Source organism: Trachurus japonicus, chromosome 22 (assembly GCF_045865225.1).
Source record: "Trachurus japonicus isolate A0001 chromosome 22, Traja_1.0".
Classification (NCBI taxonomy): Eukaryota; Metazoa; Chordata; class Actinopteri; order Carangiformes; family Carangidae; genus Trachurus; species Trachurus japonicus.
In genome coordinates, this window is record NC_140928.1 from 15,047,339 (window position 1) to 15,067,787 (window position 20,449).

General features: G+C 41.0%; 3 protein-coding genes across 7 annotated transcripts in view; 2 read left to right on the forward strand and 1 right to left on the reverse strand.

The window, feature by feature from the left end:
• Positions 1-12,030, reverse strand: part of myo6b (myosin VIb) — a 40,908-nt gene extending 28,878 nt beyond the window's left edge. For 2 of the 4 annotated variants that reach the window (XM_085768463.1, XM_085768460.1), the window contains exons 1-5: positions 11,934-12,030; positions 6,358-6,636; positions 2,529-2,667; positions 426-495; positions 245-318 (exon numbers count right to left, since the gene is read on the reverse strand). In XM_085768463.1, coding sequence (XP_085624589.1) covers positions 245-318; positions 426-495; positions 2,529-2,645 — 261 coding nt within the window. In that variant the 5' untranslated portion in view covers positions 2,646-2,667; positions 6,358-6,636; positions 11,934-12,030. Of the gene's footprint in view, positions 1-244; positions 319-425; positions 496-2,528; positions 2,683-6,357; positions 6,637-11,933 lie in introns of those variants that run through there. The other 2 variants (XM_085768462.1, XM_085768461.1) reach the window with 1 other exon arrangement.
• On the forward strand, positions 8,544-11,475 carry colec11 (collectin sub-family member 11). Of its 2 annotated transcripts, none has more exons than XM_085768464.1 (7): positions 8,544-8,670; positions 9,083-9,248; positions 9,344-9,415; positions 9,911-9,982; positions 10,073-10,126; positions 10,257-10,352; positions 10,536-11,475. In XM_085768464.1, exons 2-7 carry the CDS (start codon positions 9,113-9,115, stop codon positions 10,943-10,945), a joined length of 840 nt encoding a protein of 279 aa, XP_085624590.1. In that variant the 5' UTR covers positions 8,544-8,670; positions 9,083-9,112; the 3' UTR covers positions 10,946-11,475. The 2 variants fall into 2 exon arrangements, with proteins under 2 accessions (XP_085624590.1, XP_085624591.1); XM_085768465.1 differs by having other exon boundaries at positions 10,554-11,475.
• A 1,957-nt stretch (positions 12,031-13,987) lies between the features above and the next one.
• Positions 13,988-20,449, forward strand: part of dcdc2c (doublecortin domain containing 2C) — a 39,879-nt gene continuing 33,417 nt past the window's right edge. Inside the window, 6 exon segments of the mRNA XM_085768022.1 lie at positions 13,988-14,004; positions 14,293-14,326; positions 14,328-14,421; positions 14,568-14,611; positions 18,255-18,387; positions 20,152-20,243. Of these exon segments, the coding sequence (XP_085624148.1) occupies positions 13,988-14,004; positions 14,293-14,326; positions 14,328-14,421; positions 14,568-14,611; positions 18,255-18,387; positions 20,152-20,243 (414 nt within the window).

A 20,449-nucleotide genomic window follows, 5' to 3' on the forward strand; every position in this document is an offset into this window, starting at 1 on the left:
CCTCATTTCCTAAGTGAGTGACTGGGATCAGGATTGGGTTTGCCAGTCTGACTCTGTGACCCTCTGTTAGCTTCCCTTCTCTCTTTACCACCTGGTACCTTTCCCCCAGGGAAACTGGGATAGGGATCCTCTCTCCCTCTGTCCTCTAACTTGTTACTCTCTTTCCTCATGATGCAGCTGGATAGTAATAAAGGATTTATACTAAAACTAATGGGGACATGTGCAGGAGAAGAGGAGAACGTACGTATATGTGGTCTTTACTGTACCGCACTCTAACGTTGTTGAGAAGAGTGGCTTCATTCAGATACATAAGGGAACCTGAAAACAGGAAGAAAACACACAGGAGGACAAGAAAATTAAATTGTGAAATTCTATAAAGTAATAACAATAATAACCTTACAAGCATCTGAAGGTCAGTAACTTACAGTTGTCATCCACGTGCTTGTTGACATCATCTTCTGCTGGGAAGACTTGGCTCATTGGAGCAAGGAAGGTCTGTAACATAAACAGCTTTGATGATAAAATGCTTCAAGTCACAGTGTCTCCATAAGGCCCTGCCAACTTTAAATACAAGATTATTTATTGTTTACATATCGTTATTTGAAAAGCTTATGACACAAAACTAATTTTCCCCGCATCCCATAAAACAGAGACATATTAAACATCACAAAAAGCTAAGCAAGCGTGCATAAACATGAATCATTCATCATGCTTAAAGATCACAGTAATGATGTTTGGTGCGACATGTTCCCAGGCTGAATTAGTTACTGATATTCTCACTCTATTGTTTAAGAGTCTGAGTTAATGGAAATAAACTCAATGGAACAAGCCGGCTGTGAGAGAAACAAGGGGAGACATGGCAGGACAATGAATAATTTGGTGGGAGCGCAACAGGATCTGAACACCTGAGTGACCGAGTATGTGTGTGTGTGGTGCAGGAGAGATGATGCTGGTGTTTTGAACAGCTCTTGTGGGAACCAATCAAGATGCGGTATTATTAAAAACGACCAAAGCTCAGTATTTAAAGAATCAGTCATGAGTGGCTTGATTAAAGCAGAACAGTGACTGTGCCTGGTTATTCCCTGCAGCATATATCAATGTAATAAAGCCTCTTTCCCCCCATTTACATATTCATTACACTTCCTATATCAATGCCGCTGCTTGTGTGTGTGTGTGATTGTGACCCAGCCTGAGCTATGATGCATGGTTTATTACCACCAACAGCTTGTTAACATAAACAGAATCTGCTTTGTGTGCCTGCTACAGTACCTTGGCTCAGTCTGGACATGCCCATCCACAATAACAACCATGTGAGAAATGTCTAACCGATAAAATTGACAAAGAAGAAGAGGCAGCCAGGCTGAGAGCCATGCACAGAGATGAGGCACTAATGAGTTCAACACTGCAGTAAAAAAACACACTCAATGGGCCTTTCATTCCCTCAGTGAATGAAACAGATTTTCTGCCTGGCGATAGGACATGAACTGATAATGATTCAACGCTTTTCCGAGGTTCACTTCAAACTCATTAAAATTTTTTCCAGCTGAATGTAACTTAAAGATTTACATCGCATTTCATTGAGTCATTTAGTGAAACCATACAATCTTAATACTACTCAGTTATCTGTGAGTGGGGGGTTAGATAATTGCTTGCGTCCAATTCTACAGATCCAAGTGCAAACTTAAGGTTTTCTAACTACAAAACTGCATTTTTAAACCAAAAATTAAAAGATTAATTCTTGTGAACTTTACTCTACAAACATACGAGTACGAGAGCAGTGGTGTTTAGCATGCTGCCTCACTGGCACATCAGGACAGACATTATTCAATAACAGCATTTCGACATGACACAAAGAAAAGCTGAGAGGAAATAATAAACTTAATTATGTTTGGCTGCCTGAGTCCTGTCATAGCTTACTTGGACACTTGAATGAAATGCTGTTAGATACACCTGTGCCTTTGCTACTCTAAGAAGCCAAACTGTCTGATGTCAGAAAGGTCCATATACTCTATGATGATAACACATGCAAAGGGAGCTGCTATGGTGCATGGCTGTTGTAAACACCAGAGGCCTGCTTACTGGGGACATGTGACGGCTCAGGTGTAACAGGTGGCCTTTACCTCCTAATGAGCCGCTCTCCCTCTAGGCAACACTATCAGCACACCTGCTGCTGCACTCTTTATTTATTCATGCCACTGTACATGTGGTCTCTCATGTTTCTCACATTTTACACATTGTTGTGCTAACGCCTATATAACTGAGCTCGCACTTTAGACAGGGACCAATGAAATTATAGAAAACAAAGAAAGTTTTCATTTTATACATGACATTTTTTCATTAAAGCCATGTGGTGATGACCCACCTGGGATTAATGCAAACAACAACCAATTCATGTTCAATTCTCACATCAACTTGCTGAGCCATGTAAAAGGAAAACAACCTACCTCAGTCCCTAACCCATTTGCCTGTAAACAGAAAGCTACGTAGCACGTGTGCATGTGAGTGTGTATTTGTATGTGACGACCCACCTTGCCCCTCTGGTTCAGTGGTTCTATGGTGAGCGTGTCGGCTCCTATGTCAACGATCATGCCCAGCTGGAACCCGTCGGCGGGGTGGGGAGCCCATACTGGCTTCCCGTCCTCCATGGCTTACCTCCAGTCAGCACGCCTACACAACCAGGAGCTGGAAGGAGACAGAATGTGGAATAAAGGTAACCTTAAATAAAATAAAAGCACATATTATGTAGTTTAAAATAAAAAAGCAAACTACTGTGAACACACTTTTGCAATTTTCACTGAAGAACTTAAAAAAAACTGAATCCGCTTCAAAGTTGCTGCTCTCGTCTCTTCCCCAAGCTACACAAAAAGTAATTCACATTTCCTCCAGAGCTACATAGGTGAAAAACAGAAAACAAAGCCAGCATTGCTCATTTGAAGACTGAGAAGATCATTTGTCAACTGTTTCTGACATCCCTATGACCACCTACTCCCTATTTGCATGGCAGCCAGTTCCTGTTCCTCTTTCCCTTCACAGTCTTTGCTAAACTACAAGACAGTAAAAAATGTTTTTATTACAATAGCAATCCGCCGGAACTTGACCTATCTGTTTTTCTTTCCATTAACCTGTTATTCATCCTACTCATCTTGTAGGATTTCCCACTGGAACATGACTAAAGGTGTCTCCTGGGGGATGCACGCCTGAGTCAGGACAATGGCACCTCAGGTAACCTCACATACACTTGTCTGCTTGACGCATCTTAGGTCTGTCTGTTGTAGTTGATCCTGAGGCTACGCTTTCAAAATGTGAATGTAGCCTACTGTGTTTACACTGGTCACTGTTTGGGAATAGTAAAGTAAATATACTTATTGACTAAATAATGTATGCCCTTTTACATAGTTAGCTAATTTTTCAAAGCGTAGCCAGTGACAGTCACTACAGGAAAGTTGGTGCAACCACTTGTTTATTTTAGTGTTTGCATCATTTGAAAGCCTAACTGCAGATTGGACATTTTAAGACAGTTGTTCGTCCCCATTGCAAAATTCTGCCTGTATCTTGTGTTAACAATCTCACCAACCAAAGGTGAAAACTAGGTGTCTGGTTCTTCACAGTTAATCCTGCGACCACAGAGTTCTGCAAAGTAAAAGTGCTGACGTTATGCTTGAGGATCCAATTAGCCTCAGGGATTGAGGTCAAATGTCAGAAACGATAGTCGCTGGAAAATGCTGATGCAGCCTTCAACAAGAACTCAAAGTTCAGCAGGTACTACAGTATATGAAAGCAGCACAGTGTGGGACGGGAGATGGTAAAACCTGGAGTGACCATCTCTGTTTATTTCAGCTGAATCTAGATAACCAAATAATCAAAAAGGAACAATGATCTGGCATTGCTCACCATCTTCTGTTTGATAGCATTCACGGACAATGTTATCACCTCCATATATCTGGTGACGAGCACTAAAACAAGGAATGGAAAGACATTTTGAATATTTTATTCATTTGTGCTACATGATAAATTTTTAGTAAAATGAGTAAATCATTTCAGTCTTCGGTTGCTACACTAATAAGGAAACATCAGGTATAGACTTTTACTGCTACATTGTAAAGCTCATGCCAGGTCTGGTCAATACACCTACATCTACCAAGTGATCACTGTATACTTTTCTGCACATATGTACACTCTCCCATCTGCCACTCACTTGAGGGATTTTGTAACACAAGGAACAGGTGAACTTATCAAAATAAGAATATACGTTTAAGTAGTTTGAAAAGTGACTGTATGGAGCACTGCATTCAAGACCAAATGCTTTAAATCTGGGCAGGACAACACAGATATGTGAGAAATTCAAACAAGAACGGGATGATTTGGAGAAACGGCTGTCGACCAATGTTAATGAACAACTGTAAAAAACAAAAAACAAAATATATAACAATATATCATAAGATCTTTGAAAACTGTGTTGGATAATTCACACCCACAGCAGCAGACAAATGGTGTGTTGTTATCTCACTTTATTGTTATATGGCATATCTACTATTAGAGCAATAATACTCTGTTTACACTTGTTCCCTTTGCCATATGTAGCCCAACAGCAGAGCGAGAGGACAATATCTCACATCAAAGCACCGGCCCATCGTAAAGACCAAAACTACAGCAAAAAGGAGTTGATTGAGTGGCACAGTGGTAGAAGCCTTTTGAACCTCTTTGCAGAGCCAAATAATTGTCTTCACACTGAGAGTTCAATCAGAAATCTTATTCTACAACACTGATTAGAGTTGACTGTGGCAAATGAAAAGGCTCTGTCTGTGTCTTTCAGAGACTTGGACAACTATGTGCCTATTGTTTTGTGTTTTGTTGTGTTGCTGTGAACTTTTCTCGACACCATTGTAAATGAGGACTCCCCCTCAATGGTCTTTCGAAGTGAAATAAAGGTTATATATAATACATCCCTGTCACACACTAAAACTGTAGGGCTTTTAATGGTGTGTTTAAACACATCCAAACATAACATGGACGACTGATAATCACAAAAAATGTCCTTCTTGTAGTTAAGTTTAAATACATTATGTCCATACAGGAAATACACCCAGCTCAAGCCAACATGACGACACAGATCTGGGTATAATGACAGAAATAAACAGAACGCGCTTAAGACAAAATTAATGCTTGTTTGATATACAAAAGCATCCCATCTGTGCCAGTCTGCTGTAGACGTGGCTCTACTGTATATATAACACATCCGTCTTCATCATGTACAGCGGTGCTCCCTGAACCAAGAGCTAAAGGATCCACATGCAATTTTCAAGGCAAACCCCCAAACACTCTGGTATATCACTTAGAGAGACAACCTTATACCTTAAAAGTCTACACCACAAAGCAAAGGCATCACTCACTGCTCAGCTGAGACCCGTCCCTCATGAGTAACTTTGACTCTGCAGCTTTAAATCCTCTTAGTATTTGACCCTAATCCAGACAGTGAGGTGAGACGTTTCAAATGAGAGCTAAGCCTAGCAAATAAAAGTAAGTGATCAGTTAGCAGGACAATGCAAATTGCAAAAGTGTCACATGAAACAAAGAAAATTACTGTATGGAAAAGGAGGAAACATAAACATACACACACACACACGAATGGGAGACTGGGGCTCAGAGGCAAAGCAGGACACACAAACACGCCTCTTCCTTCCTGCCTCTTGTTTCCTGTTCTCTACCAGGCAAAAGGGGACATGGAAATCATTGGATAATGACCACGGGGCAACAGGATGAAGACCCACGTACGCAAAGTTCATACTTTCAAGTGCTGTATCCTTTAAAATCCACAGTCTGACAGGGTTAAGTTTTGGTTTAAAAGAGGGTAGGAAGACTTTGCAATAATGAGAGAGGGCTAAAGTGAGGAGACATGAGGGAACTGAATGAAAACACAGCATAGGAAAATAAAAACTGAAACCATGACACTTCAAAACACAGTTAAACATTAAGCTACTATGGGAAAACACAGTAGTACAGTACATAAGTGATATACTGCTATAAGGTTTTCCAGGGGCTTTTGGATTGAGCTCAAGATAACCTCATGGCAATTAGATGAATTTATACAAATATCCACCGTCTATACAAGGAACTAACTGCACTAAGCCCCTTAGGAATAACTACTGAGAGAGTCTGATACCTAATGTGGGTAAAGCTTGATGCTCAACAGATACAATCATTAGTGGTTAGCATACAAAGAAAACTACAGTAACTGCACTCATTCCAGCAATGATAGCTGACCTTCTGTGAAATTAATACAGTAGCTACCCAGAGCTGCTGCTGAGCCTGGCTATTCGCTGCAAAGTGTAAAAGTTGGACAAAAGAGGGGACACTTACGACTCGTATCCCTCAGACAGCGAAATGTACGTGCAGGGAGACAGCGACAGGTTTTAAGTCCCTCATGCGGATGTCGCTGTAGTCCAGCTTTCTCGGTCTTTCTCTCCTCCTGGGACAGGACAGGGCAGGACAGGACAGGACCGGACAGTGGAGCAGCAGGCTGTCTGGATGACAGGCTGCGCTCGCGCTCCGGTGAGCACAGGTGACGTCACCCTGACTGTACAGTCACTGACGGGCCGTTTAAGTGCGGCTCGTAAGATCCTGTGTCAGGTAGCTTTTCTGCACCACAGAGGTAAACATTTAAATGGGGAGAGATAGTGGCCATATTTAACAAATGAACAATTTCTCTCACACAGCAACATTACAAAGAAAACAATAATGTTTATTTAAAGCGATTATGTTAGGCCTATGTGATCCAACATCCATTCTGTCATAGCCTACACACAAATTATAGGAGTGGGAAATGATAAGTTGCAGGTACACTTGCTTGCACCCATTCAGGCTTTAGTATAAACTTGACATTTGATTTGATAAAAAGATAAATCAGTGTGTGAATATGGGTGGCCTAGTTTTACAATTTATATTAATTACTTTGTGCCAACACTGGAGTTAAGGGATACATTTAGTCCACACAACTACTACTACTACTTCATTGGCCACCTTGAAAAGACACAGCAAATGTTGCCTTGAGTCATGAATATTTCAGAGTCAGGTAATATAAAACTTTTGGGGGGGATTTTTGAAGGAGACACCCAATCCACCACTGAGAGCAGCCACTGGGTTTTTTAAATCTAATTAGGACATCTGATACTCCCCTATTGAACCATATCTCATTACAGACACTAGATGACAGCATGTAAACATTAACATGGCATTTTATGTTCACAGGTTTAAGACCAAGTTAGTAATTGCATGACTTCCTAAATTATGCACATAAAGACAAGCACCACTTGACGACGTCAGGCACAGACATATATTATTTTTCCCAGTCTAGCAACCACTAGGATACAGCAATGACTCACTGTTTTGTTAATTTGATCATATCTTTTTTCACTCTGGCAAAGTCTAAGACAGAGCACTGCACTGCAACAGTAAACAGACTATTGAGGCTGAAGTCTTCTTGAAGCATGAATGGCTTTTGCTATCATAACACGTGTGGGTCACTGAAGTACTGACTAACAAACTGCAAATAAAAATAGCTGGAGATACTTATTTTCAAGTCCTGTACTGTGCATGCATAGGCAATGGCTCCATCAAGTGGCCATATTGGGGAGTAGCAGGTCTGCATGTTTTAGGACAAATCCCAATCTAATTACAAATCACTTTCAGGCAAAGAGCAGGAAAGAGACGCACTGGAGAATTGAACATCACAAGGAACAAGTGAGCTGTGGAAAAATGTGTCAGAAGCTCAATATAGTGAACTACAGTTTTCATATAAAATTCTAATTTCTTCAGAGGACATGACTCTTAGGCATATTATTACAAACTCTTTGTAGTCATGTCTTAGAAAATGAAATTTAACTAATTACAAAAGTTAAAAGAGAAATACTGTGTTGTAAATGTCAGCTTGAAGTTACACCAAGTATCTCTGCTCTTCTTCTCAGAAGCACCAACCAGAGTGCAACGGGAAAAGTAATCATGATGTTAATTTGACTCCCTGAATGAAAATCCTCCGTGAGTGTTTGGTAGAGGCCTGGGCAACAACTTATCATATTCAACTTTTATGTATATGTATGTATATATTTGGGTCTAGTGTACAGTACCAGTATCATCATCTTCACACATTAATTTTTAATTAAAAAGAAATTACATAAGAGTATGCTGTGTGGCACTGGACAAATATGGTGCATTTTAGGGTGTTTTTAATCACACAGAACATAAGAATATATTAGAAGAACTAACTCACATCATTAATATAGTGTGTAGTGTATTATCCATTGCCACACAAACCCTCATGAGATAAGTTTCCTGAAAAAGTGGAGAAAGTTCAGGCAAACCCATACAAACTGGAACTTAAAATACCTGATAAGTTTCCTTTGCTTTTCTAAACATCTGACAAAGTTGTTCAGTTGGAGGATTTATCCGGCCCCTCCGCTGTCAATCACTTGACCACTTTCCCAGCCAATTATCTGTGGAGCCCCAGCTGCTTCGGACTTTATCTGTGAACTGTTTACGAATGTCCTATCACACACATTCTGTGGTGCGTGTGCAGGAACATGAAATGTTTCTGTAGTACCGCCATCGTACAAAGCCTCTGCAAGTCTTTGCAAACTGGCAGTTCTTCTCCCCTCTGTCTGGAGAGTTCCTCTACAGGTAGGCCATGCATATTCTCAAATTCAGTACACTGTTTACACCTTTCTGACTATTGTTTTCCCTTAGGGGTTACTCAATGCAAAGATTTCCTAAGTGAAGCTGAAAATGTCTTTGGTCTTAGCAGATATAACTCTCATATGTCCTTTCTAAACAGCTATTTCTACCAGAACTTGATCTTTGGTTTAAACTAATCATTTTCCTTATCAAGCTACCATCTATGCCTGCTTCAGACGTATGGTGGATGTTTATACAATTCTCCAGGGGGTACAACGTTGCTAACACATCATCTGATTAAGTTGCATTACTGTTTTGCTTCTGAATATACGTATATCTATAGCCCAACTTAAATTGTTTTGTTTTGCGAATAATTCTTAATCATTTCGCACTCTCGTAATCTCTCTTGTTTCTCCAGTGTAGCCCATTAACCAGCCCATGTTGAAGAATGAGAGGAGACAAGCTCTTACTACTAATGGTGCTAATGTCTGTGATGTTGAGTTTCTTATCAGTGCAGACATCTTATGGGCAGGACTTGGTAGAGGAGGGCTGCACTGTTCAGATCCTTGTTCCTGGACTCAAAGGCATGTCATTCTTATACACACAAACAAAAAATACAAGGTGAACAAAAACAGTATCTGTCTTCATATTTACTGTTTTTTTTTCCCCCCTACAAAAGGAGAACCGGGAGAGAAAGGACAAAAAGGAGCACCAGGGAGGCCGGGAAGAGTTGGCCCGCCTGGAGAGCCAGGTATAGTTTTTGTACTCACAACAAAGGAAGATAAGAAAATATTTAACAGACACACATGCTTATGCATCCTCTTCTTTTTCTCCGTTTTTTTTTGGTTTACCAGTACCACTAAGCTGAAACAAAAAAAAAAGAAAAAAGAACTAGGGTAAAGATCGCATTGCTTGGGCTGATAATGTGCTGTTACATCACCAACAGGCTATCCAGATATGGTCAAGTGTTTACATTTGGGTGAGAGGTTGGAGGAGAAATGATCTGCAGAATCCACTGCTGTGAAAGTGTTTACTGAAGACCTTAATGAGGAGTGGAGGGTGTTCTCATGCTTTCAAAAGAGAAGTCTCAGACTCTTCATTTAAATTGACCTACCTTGAAAAAGTAAATAGTGGTTTAAAAGAAATTCAGCTTGTTTTTTCACTGACTTAAATTTGGATATTTGGATAGATGTATGCTGTGTTTCTGTTCTAACATGTTGCTGTCACACTGACTTTTCTTTTTTAGGGCAACCTGGTCTGCAAGGACAGAAAGGAATTATGGGACGTTACGGAAAAGTGGGCCCAAGTGGAATGAAAGGTTATTATAAAATACACAACTGCGGCTTTGTTGACTGAGAAATAAATGAGCAAATATTGTATAAAAAAACAAACAAATTTCATATTCCAGGGGTAAAAGGAGACAGGGGGGATCCAGGTCCAAGAGGCCCTGATGGAGAGCCAGGTGAGATATCATCAGCTTATTTATCTTGTTAGTCAAGACTGTTGCAGGTCCAAATAAAAACATTTGGCGATATCTGAGAATGATTCATTAGTATATGATGTAGTGACCCACCACATTCTTGCCTTATCAGGTATCCCATGTGAGTGCACGCCCATGAGAAAGATGATTGGAGAAATGGACATTCTTGTGGCCCAACTTTCCGCTGAACTGAAATTCATTAAAAATGGTATGATCTTCACATTCTTCCTTTTTTTCCTCTCTCTTCTAAAGCACTTCTTTTGTTAACATTTCAAAATTCTTGTCTGACTTCCTTTATCCTTGCTATTACTTTCCTCCCCCTGCTCAAAGTACTGCAAATGCTGGGCATGTCAATGTGAAATTTATAGATATACAAGTGCTCATTTTTCAGCACTGCCCTCCCCTGCAGCTGTTGCTGGCATAAAAGAGACAGACAGTAAAGTCTATCTGTTGGTGAAGGAGGAGAAACGCTACGCCGACGCCGAGGTCTACTGTCAGACGAGGGGAGGGCACCTGGCCATGCCCAAGGATGAGGGAGCCAACGCGGCCATTGCAGGATACATTACCGAGGCGGGCCTGAACAGAGTCTACATTGGCATTCATGACCTGGACCGAGAGGGTGTTTTCACCTACGTGGATCGCTCTCCCATGACCACTTTCAGCAAATGGAGGAAAGGAGAGCCCAACAACGCCTATGACGACGAGGACTGTGCCGAGATGTTGGCCTCTGGAGAGTGGACTGACGTAGCGTGCCACCCAACCATGTATTTTGTCTGTGAATTTGACAAAGACAGTGTCTGAGTGCAGTCTGTAGTGAACAGCTGCTAAAAGATTTGACGAATATAATGGAACAAAAGATAATGTTTGTGCGTTTCTTTCTATCTGTAAATAAGATGACAAAATGGCATGTAAGTTGTGCAAACATTATTTTCTGTCTTTACAAACTTATAAGCCTTTTTTTCTGAACTCACACAATAACCTGAGTGTTTGTTCTACATGTTGGAATTTGACTCACTTTAAGTGCAACCTTAATTTCACATGCTGTGATTCATTAATGTTTTCAACAGCATTCTAGGTAATATACTAAAGTTTTTGTTATGCAAACTACTGTATTTACCAAGCAATATCTGCTACAGTGCCATCAACAAACAAGGCAAATGAGCAAATGCAGAGGGCTGTAGATTTTGTAGAAAACATAAGAAATTAAAGAAAGATTTTGTTTCCAGTTGGGTGCTTTTAATGAGAGAAATCGAATACACTATGCATCTTATATTCATATCCATATAAGAAGTTATGTGGAGGTTGTTGTACAATAAACATTCACTAATAATCCAAGAAAGAGACACAATGTTTGCACATTATTGTCTGTCCCTGAGCTGACTAAATTTAGTGGAACAGTGCTATGAACTGAATCCTGAGTCAGTGTTACACAGCCACCACCCAGTGCATATAAATTGTACTGCACTGTAATGATCTCTTACAACAGGTTTACTGGACTTTTTGACACCAAATATTAGTAAAAACAGCACAGATGTTAACATTAAAGTTATGACTGAACAGTTAAAGTTATAATTGTTCAAACTAAAGTAGCTAAATTAAATTCTGACATTCATTTTAGGCAAGAGATCCTTGGGGTGCAATAGCTCAAGTGACCTCACATCTTAAAACATCCACATTCCAGTTTCTCACTTTAATCAGTGCATGTTTACATCTTCTGACTTACCAACTGTGGGAAACAGTGATAACAAATTGTACATTATATGTACAACAAAAAATGAGTGGCATTGACCTTTGAGATTGTCAAGTGAAACTCTCCCACCACTGCTCCCTGATCCTCCAATCGACAAGGCACAGGAGTCATCTCTTTGGGAAACCACCCACTGCATTTCACAGGAGGAGCATCACTAAGACAAAAACAAACCAAACATACATTTTAATTTATATATTAGCAGTCATGCTTTAAAGGATACATTTATTGTGACTTAACTGTTGGTAATCTCTCTATATTATTATTTCCTTGGAGAAAATGTTAAAATCTGTTTTAGGCAGTGAATTGAATCTGATGCTGTGGATTAAACACACATTGTGGATTTAACACATTGCAGTCTTGTTTGTTGCACTAAGTTAAATTAACACAGACAGATTTTCTGTAACATGACTATTATTAAAAAATAATGTGTCAACTAAACACAAGAGGCTTGACAAAAATAATAAATTAATTACACTTGGTAATTGTCTGACAGCGTAATGGTTGCTGAAAGACAAAAACAAGACATTACACACCGTGGGTTAGTATGACATTTTCTTCTTTGAAAATCCTCAATGGTTTAGTTGTGTGATTAATAGAAGTTGTCTTACAGCCCCGGCTGCTATTGTTTTTTGGGATGGGCATCCCAGCTGAGATAATATTGCACCGCTCTAAGATGAGGAATTTGAATATGCATGATGCAGTTCTCCTAATAAAGCCCACCACCACCCGTCCCTTAAGAAATGAATAATTAATGCTGAGATGAATTATGCATTTCATTGACCAGGACTTGTCTGGCCTAAACCAATTAGGTGCCATTGTTGGTGGAATCTCTGGTTACCTTTGTGGTAAACAATTTAGACAGCTCTGTCCAACAGTGGATTGGCAGATAATCTGTGGCGAAGAAAAGGTCTGTGAATGGTAGATATCACAACAGTGCATAAAAATAAGGAGATAAAAAAACATCCTGTTACACCTACTGATACCGTTTTTTTTGTTTTTTCTTTACTTGAGTTTGTAAAATTGGACATGTTTATCCAGAAAGAAGCCACATTGGAGAGTTATGATAGTTTTGATTAATGCTAATAGTGATGAGTGGTAAAGGGAAGAAACGTAAGGTGTCCATAAAATAAAATACAAACAAAAAAACGATTATCCTATGTCATCATTATCAATTTTTGATTTTATTATGACTGAAAGATTATTCGTCAGGCTAGCGCAATACAGTAATAATCCCCAAATTTGATTGGCTGCGTAGTGTCACGTGGGCCGCTAAGGGCTAGGGATGCTGGGATTGAATATCTTTGGCTAGCCAGGATGTAGCACATGCTTTTAAATCGTTTGCGTTCACTCAAAAGTCACAGAGAGACAGAGGTAAGAGTTTTTCTATGACATTTAACTTATTTTTTCTTGCTTTGTGTGTTTTCCATGACCGGAAAACAAGCAGTTAGGGTCTCAAAAACTAATCCCACATACCGGTACGTTAACATTACTGCTTCAACTGAACAGGTGCACATTTGACGGGAGGGCGGCTAGCCAAATTTACGAGCATATGGACAAATACTATGATGTTGATGTCACAGACCGCGGCAAATGGTTTAGTAACTTCTTACAGACAGGGTAACTAAAAAAAGACCGAATGTGCGATTTATGTTAAGATATTTCCGTTACAGGCTTACCTTGTAAAAGAAATAAAAATGAACGACACCTCAACACTACGGTGTCCCAGATCGGCCAAACTGTCCCAACACCAAGGTTCACCGATAAATGAAGTTCGTAACTGTGACACCTAGTGGTTAATACAGTATACTGCCGTCCAAAAACACACAACTGTAGCAATAAACTGGAAGCGCATCTATTATCCTCGATAGTAGCTAATAGCCTAATAAAATAATAAAGATATGGTAGATTCTAGTCTAGGTTTAGACGAGGTGAGGGTTAAAGTAAGCTGGTTGTAACCTTATTCACTTGATTTGTGAAATTATTAGTTAGAAAACTGAACTGTATCAGTGGATTGTATCAGCATCTGCATACTATAGAAAACCTCCAACACCTAGTTACAAATGCCCAAATAAAACAAAATATAAGGTAAGGATATGTATGGCATAGGATGGTTAGTGCAAAGCCACTCAGGAGAACTCTTTGGGTTCATGTAGCCTAATGTAAATCCAATGGCTCAGATTATTTTCCCCTCAGTTCAAATATATTTAGCAGAGTAGAAGTATTTCTAATTAGTCACTGGGATCATATTGGTTTGTGATGTGCTGACTGGAATTCATCCAAAAGAGCTTGTTCGGCAATATCTGCTTATTTGGAAACCTGCTGGTATTTATAAAGAACAACATGAAACAACCACAATGCATTGCTTAAGTTTGTGCTGTTTCTTCACTTGGATTTCCAGGCTTTGCTTATTAGATGAAGACCCTGTCTGCGGTTTCCAGTGCACTGGAGAACAACCGTGTTGCAGGTGGCGCAGAAAAGTTCAACACTCTTATGAGCGGAAGGTCCCAAGGGGATTTTATTTTGGAAGGTACACACATTATGTTGGTTTAGTCGGTGACATAAGTCTTTATTTATACAAATCAAATAAGTGCTGGGTTCCTGTATTGATTAAAAAAGGAAAGGGAAAAATGTCTTTGTCAGCTTTGGTTTCCCCTTTTCTTCCCTGCAGTCAAGACATCCTGCCTCCTATTAGAAAGACAAGACATGCAAAGGATGTGGTGAGTACAGCTGCTTCAGAGTTGGGTGCAGTTTGCCATCTGGTTGTTCACATTCTTGCAACATGCAAAACTGTTACATTTCCCCCCCCTAATTTCACCTCAGTTTATTGTTGTAACACCTTGATAGCATCGCAGTGGAAAAGCATATCTTTGCGCACACAGCATTTCAATTAACATTTCCCACGTGTGAGACTTGTTGTGGGGGTGTAATTCGTTATGAAACAGCGCTATCATCAATCACTGTCTGCGGGAGGCATTGAGTTACCGTTGCTTTCCACTTTGATGGGTAATCCCCACAGAGACGGACTGGCCCACTTGATCAAGTGCAGTGAGCCTCATAGACAGATCATATGCACCAGGGGGACTTCACTGACTGAAAACAACAGAAAAAATCTCTTATTCAAACCAGAACCGGGACAATTTGTATTGTGATTAAGTAGACAGTGAAATGCTTTGAATCCATGTGAGGATTGCACTGCTGTGGGCCCCGAGATGAACACCAGATCACACACTGAAGATGCGAATATGCTCACTCAGCAGGTTGAGGTAGCGATGGGGCCCCCGTGTGAGAGATGTGTCTGACATCTGATTTTTCTAACCATGAAAGATGACAGTGCGGTGGCAGATGCCAATTTTTTCAGATGGAGAAAAATACCCCTAACCTCATCTCTAGCTGTATATGTGGTTGCCTTCCATTATACTAAGGAAAAAAACATGAATATTTATTAGTAGCTTATTTGAATCAGCTTTACTGCTGTGCCTTATTTGAAGCTTTTTTTTTGAGCCCATTAAAACATATCCAGACGTAGAACAACAGATGAAAAACCACACTAGTATCCAACTTTGCTTTACTGATGTTCAGACCGAGCACACTGGGTGAGTGAATCTGAAATGCCAAGACCACAGCTTTTGCCATTTCACACAGTACCATGAGGTGGAGACAGAGACAGAGCTATGGCTGTGTTTTGCATCCAGCAGCTCATTGTAGTATTAGTCATTCACAAGACATGATGCTGCCGCATTTTACTCCCCTTGCCTCTTCGTCTCATCCCTCATGAATTTGTAAACATGATTTGACCAGTTAATAAGGACCTTTCAGAGGGGAAAGATACATGTGACAAATATTGCCCACTCTGTCTTGATCTGTCAGTTGTTTAGCTTACTGATTATACATACATTTATAGGGTCATGTCTGCCATTAATTCCAGTTTGACCTCACAAAACAACAGCAGTCTGGATAGAAATGCCTGTAAAAAGATAATTTAAACATGCCAAGTGAGGCTGTGTAAAATGTAACCTTGCTCATGCCACCTCACTGTACGGTAATGGTGTCTGTCCTGTCCCGTCTGTACCTAGCGGCGGAGCGTTTCTGCACCGCTGAATGAGACATCTGGTCTGGAGCAACTACTGAAGTCTGAGCTGACGGCTCTGCAGAGTGTAATATTGAAACTCTCCAGCACACCATGTCCCTGTTGGAAGCGAGCATATATGCTGAGTTAGGTGTTCACAGACATGATGAGGTAGAACACTTTGAGGTAGACATAGCAGAAAGAGAAGATTAATAGGGGAGAGCAGAATGCAAAGAGACAAAGAGGGGGTAAAAAAAAAGAATAATGGTGTGCATCAAAGCAAAGTACTTTCACATTACAGTAATCAGAATGAGCGGCGCATTTGTACTTTACACTAAGCATCCTGTGAAAACAGCCCAGAAAGTCTGACTACAGTAAACCTCCAAGAGCAGCACTTTCTGACACCAGCAACGACTCGCCGCTGCTTCCCATTCCTCTGCTTTTCTTGGATGAGCTCATTGGTTAGGGGAAGTAGCAATGCCCCGTGGAAAACTATACCCCCTTGCTGCTGCCAGCATGTCTGCTCCGCTGAGGACCCGGCCTTGGGAGTGGCTCCTACTGATACCACAGTCACGATGGCTGGAGGCTGGTCGGTCCAATTGGTTGGGACCCCTGTTTTCCCCTGGCTATCATATCACAGTGTCCTCTTGTTGACTCCTGTTCTCTGCCACTTGAGAGGGCTACAGATTACTTGCTGCTCGGGTCCCCCTGAGCCCCTCTCGCACTAACTCTTGCACTCTCTTTCTCCCTCTGTCTCTCTCTCTCTGGGGCCTCCTGATACACACAGTTGTCTGCTCCCACAGGACACGGTACTGTAGATATGTAATGCAGAACGAGAGGGGAGATGACCTCAGCTTTTCCACTGCCGTGTTTCACAGTTGCGCTGCTTCTTGTACTGTACTCTCCCAGCTCTGCAGCGCCCCTCGTCCTCTGCTTTCCCCTCCCAGAGTGAGACGGTCTTGATATAACTTTGTTGATTTAAATAAGCATCTATTTGCATCTCGGCACCGAGCTGTAAACATGCACAACACGCTGTTCAAATTTTTTTGACTGCCCAGATATATTTTGACTCCCATCTTCAGCATAAAAGTTGTTTCACATCACTCAACGGATGAATTGAGGTTACGAAACTGAATTAACAGCTTACCACTGCGACAGTGCCACTGCTCTTCCGTCTTTGATCTCGTGTGGTTGTGGACACTACGGCACTGGAGTGTGAACTCTGTTTCAACTCCCCATCGCTGAATATACAAGGCAAAACTTCACTCTTCTTTTGTTGTTTTATTTCTCTCCCTCGGCCCACCAACGGCTGTAGAAATTCAAAAGAATACCAACAGACTTTGCCTCTGCATTAAAGAAAGCAAACAAGTGAAGAAACAACGCGGTTATTCCCCAGACTCCATGTTAGTGAGCTTGCAAACACCATTGCCAGAAGTGTATTCTGGTGGAAGCCTGAGATCACTACACTATCCCCCGAGCCAGCCCAGGGATCCAGCCAGGCAGCCGCAGTAAAGAGCACTGTAGCTGAAAAGAAACATTAAGTCTGCTCTCTCCCGCTCTCTGTGTCTGTGTCTCTCATTCTCTGTAAGGGAGACATACCTCACCTTGCTACCTACAGAGGGGATGAGGAGCCCGTGAGGAGAAAATTGCCTTTTGTGGAAGCATTAATTCAGATGTGTACCCTGCTGTCTGAACATCACTCTGAACTCTCCCCGCTGCTCCCTCTCTCTTTTCTCTCTTTTCCTCTCCTGCTCCCTCACTCTCCCACAATGCAACTAAGTCCCAAGCCTGTTTTTTTTTCTTCTCCCTCTCCTCTCCATCAATAACCTTCTGCTGTCTACTGCTGAAGAATAAGTTATTCCCTACGACTCCCTCCCTTTCCCTTTAAGCTTGTTTGGATTTTCATTGTTTGATCTGGCTTGATAAATAAGACAAATGCAGTTAGAAATTCATGGCTGCCCCATTTCATCAATAAATGATTAGTTTGCCACACTCCCAAGTGATTGATAGGTTGTGCACGGGATGTATTGGAACCAGATGAATTCAATACAGTAGGAGTCACGGGGGAGCTACAAAGCATATCAACTCATGAAAAATTGAGGTCAATGGAAAATGTAAAAAAGCGTTGAAAAGAGAGCAGAAACAAGTTTCACCCATCGTGTTTTGTCTTTTTTCTTCTCACCCTTTACAGAACAACAGCAAAAAAACAGTCAATGATGAATCACAGAGAAGTCTGTGAAAATATGCCTTAATCTCTACTCCTGTATTCTCCACTCTTTTGTCTCCTCATGTAGTTTGCACACACAGGCTTTAGAAAGGACCTTGAGCACACAGCCAGAGGCCAGATGAAGAAACACACAGCTAAGCCAGAGAGAACCAAACAACAGAGGCAGCTGTCCAGAAACCCAGTTCTCTTCTCGATAGGGGGTAGGCACAGCAGCTCTATAGAAATCCCTCTCTCTCTTTCTGTCTCTGAGTGTTGTTTCTTCCTCCAGCCCATCCTCTCTCACTATGACAACATGCAGAAACCTGTTGGCAAAGACAAACTTATATCTATATACATGTGTTTGGGCACAGTATGTGTGTGCACAACTACATATTCCTCTGTGTGTGAGTGTGGAGATAGGACTCGAGTGGTGTGTGTGTGTTTTGCAAACATAGAGTAAATCCAGAATTTGGCAGGTGGAGGAGCTTTCTTTGAATGCTCAACCTGTTCTTTAAAGTCCAAACAGAGCACAGCTCGCTGCTCTTTGAAAGAAACATGACTCTTTTCTGTGAATATTAAACAGAACAAGACTTCAAACACCGTCAAGGGGCTTAAATCATAGATGAATTCAATCAGGCCATTTTGTTGAATATGAATCCAGAAATCCCTGCTAACTATGTGGGGGGAAACAAAATGCTCCAATTTTCTCCTGATGCAGAAATCTAAATGGCAATAAGATATTAATCCCCCCCAAAAAATGCTGACAAAAGTTCATTGGAGTGACAAAATATTCGGCTCGATTGATGGGTTTGAACATTTGAGCAGTCTGGCTGTTTAAAAGTGATACTTTCTATATCATTACTGTAGAGTAAGTATCTTGTTCTGTTTAGTTATTCAGTAGGCACTGTTTCATGGGTGTTTGTTTTACCATCTGTGCTCAGTAATACAGCGACTCAACTTGAAAGACTCATCCTGGGCCACGAATAACATGATATGTTGTGGTCGAATAAATTGGATAATCGCCACAGTTTGAAACCTTCCATCCTTTCATAGTGGAAGAAAAATAACATATTTCTCCTGTTGGGCTTATATTAGTAGCCAGGCCAGGGTGCACTTTCTTGGCCATGCTGTGGATACCTGATCATGCCCATAGTACAGTATGGTTTCTTCTCTCAAAAGGAATCACCAAAGGCCCAACAGTTAAAAAGATAAAAGCTATGAGTCTTCCCTGCAACTAAATCTACTCTTAGAAGCCTTCAAAAGGGAAATGTAGTTTTCACAACCAACACCGGGTATGGGATCAGAGCTTTTGGCAGCTGATTTATTTCATCATTTTGCCTTCTTCTAGCAAAAATCAGATCCAAATGTGATGCCTGAGTGAAAAACAGAAACATAAAGTCTACATCTTCTGCAGCTGTGTAATTTCCTCTTTGAGCTAAACCTGTGAACCACTGAACTATTTTTCTATACATTGCTTCTTTTATCACCGGTTAATTTACAGTGCCTGCTTATTTACAATACTATTTAAATGAAATTAATTGAGGCCATTCAAGCTCTGCAGTGCGTTTCATTATTCACATTCCATCCGGTATAAGATCCAGCAGCCAGAGACAAAACGGAGTTTGTTTACAAGGACAGAAACACTGTGACGTTGCCATATAAGCTATTCCCCACATGCATCAAGAGCGGCCTGTCACTGTCAGGGACTAACCCTGGACCCAAAGTTCACGCTGGCTGGCCATATTTGTGGCACGGCAGCTGTGGCTTTCTGTGGCCCTTTGGTCTGCGGGACCATTCTAAATAAATAAATGGCTTGACAGCAACATTGATCTCGAGTGAAGTTCAACAGGAGAAGGAAAAGGGAGAGGGCAGTGAGGGATGGAGGGACGGAGAGAGAGAGAGAGAGAGAGAGAGAGAGAGAGTGCAGAAGAATGAGATGGCGACTGCCAGCAGATGAGGTAATTGTGATTAATCACTTTTCTCAGAGGGCAGTGTGTTCAGTGTGCAAAACAAAAGGAGCAAAATGGCAGCAGAGGCAGAGGTGCAGGAGGACGGCCAGGTGAAGGTGGATCTGCCAGTTTGATCAGGTGACCCATAATACAATACTGCAGTTTATGAGGTCAAATTTTAGCATGTGGTCTTTTAACACCCTGTTTATCTAACGGGAAGTAAGAATTGAATCCAGTCCAAAATCACTAACATCAACATCACCAAAGATAAACACACAGGCCCATGTGCTGATTCCAGTTAAATTAACAGTGTGCTACTGACTGAACTCATCAG

Coding starts and splice junctions, on each gene's coding strand:
- colec11 (XM_085768464.1), top strand. CDS start 9,113: ATGAGAGGAGACAAGCTCTTACTACTAATGGTGCTAATGTCTGTGATG. Junction 10,127..10,256: donor AGGCCCTGATGGAGAGCCAG/GTGAGATATCAT, acceptor TTGCCTTATCAG/GTATCCCATGTGAGTGCACG. Junction 10,353..10,535: donor ACTGAAATTCATTAAAAATG/GTATGATCTTCA, acceptor CTCATTTTTCAG/CACTGCCCTCCCCTGCAGCT.